The sequence below is a fragment of the Thamnophis sirtalis genome, unplaced genomic scaffold (assembly GCF_051295495.1).
Source record: "Thamnophis sirtalis isolate CommonGarterSnake01/CBP01778 unplaced genomic scaffold, rThaSir2_p1.2 scaffold_17, whole genome shotgun sequence".
In the NCBI taxonomy this organism is placed as follows: Eukaryota; Metazoa; Chordata; class Lepidosauria; order Squamata; family Natricidae; genus Thamnophis; species Thamnophis sirtalis.
In genome coordinates, this window is record NW_028261397.1 from 1741897 (window position 1) to 1747896 (window position 6000).

Below are 6000 nucleotides of genomic sequence, written 5' to 3' on the forward strand. Positions count from 1 at the left end.
GATAGCAGCCTTCCAATATCTCAGGGGTTGCCACAAAGAAGAGGGAGTCAAGCTATTCTCCAAGGCACCTGAGGGCAGGACAAGAAGCAATGGGTGGAAACTAATCAAGGAGAGAAAGAACTAAAGAGAAATTTCTTGACAAGACAATTAATCAGTACTACAACCTTCCTCCAGAAGTTGTGATTGCTCCAACACTGGAAGTTTGTTTTATGTATATAAGAATTTTTTTATTTTTGAATAAACACAGACAAACGAAAGACAAAAACACCACAAAACCATTTCCATTACAGATTGTAAAAAGTGTGTCAATTGGTTAAAAAAAACTTTCGTGCATCCCTTCCACGATCATCACCTATCATTTATACCAAGTTATATATTTTAAATCATGTATGTATGTATGTATGTATGTATGTATGTATGTATGTATGTATGTATGTATGTGTATATATATATTTTCGAATCCCAGTAAGGGTATGGCTAGCTGATGAGACCTAAATAGCTTGAAATAGATCTATACTAGTCTCCCTTTATTTATTTATCAGCACAAATAAAACACACGTGCACACACACACACACACACACACACACACACACACATATGATTTAAAATATATATATATTACTATCATCATACCTCAACCTTCATTTGACTATAATTGTTTTAACGTCCCGTTATATAAAATATTCCAAAATTTGAAGAAAAACCACATAGTGGCATTCCGTTAACTGTTTCCATTATCATCCGGTAACACCACATCTTTATGACATGTTCTAAAATTTTAAAAAAATTGATTATATTTAATAACAAAGTTTCTAGACCTCCTTTCTTAACACTGGAAGCTTTTAAGAGATTGGATATCCATTTGTCTGAAGTAGTGTAGGGTTTCCTGCCTAAGCAGGGGGTTGGACTAGAAGAACCTCCAAGGTCCCTTCCAATTCTATTATTCTATTCTATTTCTATTCCCTATTCTATTCTATTCTATTCTGTTCTATTCCTTATTCTATTCTTATTGCTATTCTATTCTATTCCTCTTCTCTTCCTCTTCCCTATTCTACTATTCTACTTATTCTACTCTACTCCTATTCCTATTCTATTCTTATTCCTATTTCTATTCTATTCCTCTTCTCTTCCTATTCCTCTTCCTATTCCCTATTCTACTCTACTTCTATTCCTATTCCTGTTCCGTTCTATTCCTTATTCTATTCCTTATTCTATTCCTTATTCTATTCTTTAATTCTATTCTTATTGCTATTCTATTCCTCTTCTCTTCCTATTCCTCTTCCTATTCCCTATTCTACTCTACTTCTATCCTATTCCTGTTCCGTTCTATTCCTTATTATTCCTTATTCTATTCTATTCTTAATGCTATTCTATTCCTCTTCTCTTCCTCTTCCCTATTCTACTCTATTCTACTCTACTCCTATTCCTATTCTATTCTTATCCTATTCTATTCTATTCCTCTTCTCTTCCTATTCCTCTTCCTATTCCCTGTTCTACTCTACTTCTATTCCTATTCCTATTCTGTTCTATTCCTTATTCTATTCCTTATTCTATTCCTTATTCTATTCTTATTCCTATTCTATTCTATTCCTCTTCTCTTCCTATTCCTCTTCCTATTCCCTATTCTACTCTACTTCTATTCCTATTCCTATTCTGTTCTATTCCTTATTCTATTCCTTATTCTATTCCTTATTCTATTCTTTATTCTATTCTTATTGCTATTCTATTCCTCTTCTCTTCCTATTCCTCTTCCTATTCCCTATTCTACTCTACTTCTATTCCTATTCCTGTTCCGTTCTATTCCTTATTCTATTCCTTATTCTATTCCTTATTCTATTCTTTATTCTATTCTTATTGCTATTCTATTCCTCTTCTCTTCCTATTCCTCTTCCTATTCCCTATTCTACTCTACTTCTATTCCTATTCCTGTTCCGTTCTATTCCTTATTCTATTCTTATTCTATTCTATTCTTAATGCTATCTATTCCTCTTCTCTTCCTCTTCCCTATTCTACTCTATTCTACTCTACTCCTATTCCTATTCTATTCTTATTCCTATTCTATTCTATTCCTCTTCTCTTCCTATTCCTCTTCCTATTCCCTATTCTACTCTACTTCTATTCCTATTCCTATTCCGTTCTATTCCTTATTCTATTCCTTATTCTATTCTTTATTCTATTTCTTATTGCTATTCTATTCTATTCCTCTTCTCTTCCTATTCCTCTTCCTATTCCTATTTCTACCCTACTTCTATTCCTATTCCATTCTATTCCTTATTCTATTCCTTATTCTATTCTTTATTCTATTCATTGCTATTCTATTCTATTCCTTATTCTATTCTTTATTCTATTCTTATTGCTATTCTATTCCTCTTCTCTTCCTATTCCCTATTCTACTCTACTTCTATTCCTATTCTGTTCTGTTCCTTATTCTATTCCTTATTCAATTCTATTCTTAATGCTATTCTATTCCTCTTCTCTTCCTCTTCCCTATTCTACTCTATTCTACTCTACTCCTATTCCTATTCTATTCTTATTCCTATTCCTATTGCTCTCTTGTCCTATTCTAAGGTGGGTGGACTAACAATTCCCAGAATCCCCCAGCCAAGACGCTACAAGAGGGTTGATTTCCTAGCTGGGGAATTCTGGGAGGGGACGTCCACCCATTTGAAAGTTAGCCAAGTTGGCAAAGGCGGGTACAACTTCCCAATCCTTCCACGAAACCCCTCTCTCCATTCTTGGCAGTCGGACCTCTTCCAGGATGACCTGTACCCAGACACCCCGGGTCCCGAGCCGGCCCTGGAGGCGGACGAATGGCTGGCGGGGAAAGACGCAGAGCCCCTCCTGGTCTCCCTGCGGGACGGTTACGTCCCCTCAAGAACCGCGAGCTCAAAGTCAGTAAGAAGAACATCCTGGACAGCAAGCCCCCGGCCGGCACGCGCAGGGCCCTCTCCAGCTGCGACTCCAATTTTTCTGTGAGTTTGTGTGTGTGTGTGTATGAGAGAGAGAGAGAGAAAGAAAAGAAAAGAGAAAGGGGGAAAGAAAGAGAGAGAAAAGAGGGAAGAGAGAAAGAAAAAAGAGAGCAACAAAGAGGAGGGAGAGAAAGAGAGAGACAGAACGGGAAAGAGAACAAGAGAAAGACAGAAGGAGAGAGAGAATGTGGATTTTGTCTGTGAAAATCAACTGAGCCCCTTCTTCCTTCTTTAACTGACATATCTCCTTCTCTCTCCTCCTTTCTTTCTTTTCTCTTTCTTTCTTCTCTGTTTCTCTTCATTCTCCTCCTCTCTTCCCTTATTCCTCCTCCTTTTTCCCCTCTTCTCCCCTCCTCCTTTACTCCTCCTTTACTTATCCTTTTCCTTCCTCCTTCTCCTTTCCCCCCTTTCCTCTCCATCTCCTGCTTTCTTTCCTCTCCTTTTCATTCTCCTTCATCGTCCTTCTTTTCTCCTCTTTTTTCTTCTTCTTTCTTTCTCCTCTCCTTATCCTTTTCATTCCCCTCCTCCTTTCCTCCTTTTTTCCTTTCTCCTCCTCCTCAACCTTCTCCTTTCCTTCTTCTCCTTCTCCTCTTCTATTTTCTCCTGTTTCTCCTCCTCCTTTTTCTCTTTTTTCTCTCTCTCTCCTTTCTTTCTCCTCTCCTTATCCTTTCATTCCCCTCCTCCTCCTCCTTTTTTCCTTTCTCCTCCTCCTCCACCTTCTTCTCCTTTCCTTCTTCTCCTTCTTCTCTTCTATTTCTCCTGTTTCTCTCCTCCTTTTTCTCTTTTTCTTCTCTCCTCCTTTCTTTCTTTCTCCTCTCCTTATCCTTTTCATTCCCCTCCTCCTCCTCCTTTTTCCTTTCTCCTCCTCCTCCACCTTCTCCTTTCCTCTTCTCCTTCTCCTCTTCTATTTTCTCCTATTTCTCCTCTCCTCCTTTTTCTCTTTTTCTTCTCTCCTCCTTTCTTTCTCCTCTCCTTATCCTTTTCATTCCCCTCCTCCTTCCTCCTTTTTTCCTTTCTCCTCCTCCTCCACCTTCTCCTTTCCTTCTTCTCCTTTTCCTCTTCTATTTTCTCCTGTTTCTCCTCCTCCTTTTTCTTTTTCTTCTCTCCTCCTTTCTTTCTCCTCTCCTTATCCTTTTCATTCCACTCCTCCTCCTCCTTTTTTCCTTTCTCCTCCTCCTCCACCTTCTTCTCCTTTCCTTCTTCTCCTTCTCCTCTTCTATTTTCTCCTGTTTCTCCTCCTCCTTTTTCTCTTTTTCTTCTCTCCTCCTTTCTTTCTTTCTCCTCTCATCCTTTTCATTCCACTCCTCCTCCTCCTTTTTTCCTTTCTCCTCCTCCTCCACCTTCTCCTCCTTTCCTTCTTCTCCTTCTCCTCTTCTATTTTCTCCTATTTCTCCTCCTCCTTTTTCTCTTTTTCTTCTCTCCTCCTTTCTTTCTTTCTCCTCTCCTTATCCTTTTCATTCCACTCCTCCTCCTCCTTTTTTCCTTTCTCCTCCTCCTCCACCTTCTCCTTTCCTTCTTCTCCTCTTCTATTTTCTCCTATTTCTCCTCCTCCTTTTTCTCTTTTTCTTCTCTCCTCCTTTCTTTCTTTCTCCTCTCCTTATCCTTTTCATTCCACTCCTCCTCCTTCTTTTTTCCTTTCTCCTCCTCCTCCACCTTCTTCTCCTTTCCTTCTTCCTCCTTCTCCTCTTCTATTTTCTCCTGTTTCTCCTCCTCCTTTTTCTCTTCCTTTTTCTTCTCTCCTCCTCCTCCTCCTCTCTCGCTCACACAACCCCCTCCTCAGACCTCCACCCTTGAAGACCTCTTGCAAGAAGTCCGCACTCTGCGCCAGACCCTCCAAGACCACGAAAAGCGCATCACCGACTTGGAAAACACCCTCTGCGAACTCGCAGATGTGACGGACTAGCCTCTTGCGTGCCCAAGAAACATCGCACCATCCCGGAGGAAAGACCGGGCATCTCCCCCCATCCATCTGCTTCTTTCTCAGCTCCGTGGGCATTTACAGGGAATGCCCCTGGCTCTCCCTCTCTCGTCCCTTTCTCTCCAACCTGACTCTCCTCAATTTTGTGACGGAAGCGAAGAAAACATCTGCCGTGGATGCTCGGGTGGGACGGGGAGTGTTGCGGGTAGGGTTGCTGTGATGCCAACTCACCTTTCGGTCTCCGGGGTGGGGGCGAAGGGAGCGGAGTTGCTGTGAGCCAGAGGTTTGTTGTGAGTTTTGCAGTGCGAGAGGTTTTCAGGATTAGAAAGGGGTCTGGGTCTCTGTGGAGAGGGGTGGGGGGGGGAGAGAGAAGGGGGGCAGCCAGACCCTGCTGGCAGGGGATTGGTTTTACCGGAGGGGTGGGGGGGCCCAGGAGGATTCCCCAGCCCCTACTGGAAGGGGGGGGGAGGGGGCATTGCGGCCCAGCAACCCTGCCCCGAAGGGAGGCATAGCTTTCCGTGATAAATTGAGGAGGGGGTTGCCCGCTGCCTGTGGCGAGGGGAGGGGGAGCTGTGGCCTTTTCCCCATCTCAATTGCTGAATGTTGTACAGATGTTGCACCGCTGGGCCAGATGTGCTGCCAGGGGGTGTGGAGGAACAAGGATGCTGGGTTACAGCAACGCCTCCCCTCCCCACATGCAAAGGGACCCCCTTCCTGGTGGGTTGGGAGGGGGGGAGAGAAAATGAGGCCATTGCTCATTTGCATATGCTGATAAATATATATATATATATAGATATATATAATGTGGCTCATTTCCAATGGCTGATTATGATTCTTGGCTCCGAGTTATTTTCTTTGTGGCGGGAGGGAAGGGGAAACGGCCGAGCCTAGGGGCTCAGCTGGATGCCCTTGAGGGAACCCACAAGCAACCTCAGATGACAGCTGCGTTCTCCGTCCATGGGCAGCAACACCGGCTGGGGAATTCTGGGAGTTGAAGTCCCTGGTCTATACTCTGCACGGCATCCAATGAAATATGCAGCCCAGGCAGTCCTCGTCTTACGACTACCCTTGGCCCCCAATTTTCAGTGGCTAAGCGAGACAGCGGTGATTTG

At 42.8% G+C, this 6000-nt stretch overlaps 1 protein-coding gene across 1 annotated transcript in view; it reads left to right on the plus strand.

The window, feature by feature from the left end:
- The window catches only part of CORO6 (coronin 6), a 44070-nt gene extending 38921 nt beyond the window's left edge, over positions 1-5149 (plus strand). The window contains 3 exon segments of the mRNA XM_087702805.1: positions 2744-2870; positions 2873-2973; positions 4751-5149. Of these exon segments, the coding sequence (XP_087558931.1) occupies positions 2744-2870; positions 2873-2973; positions 4751-4873 (351 nt within the window). The 3' untranslated portion in view covers positions 4874-5149.
- The last annotated feature ends 851 nt before the right edge of the window (positions 5150-6000 follow it).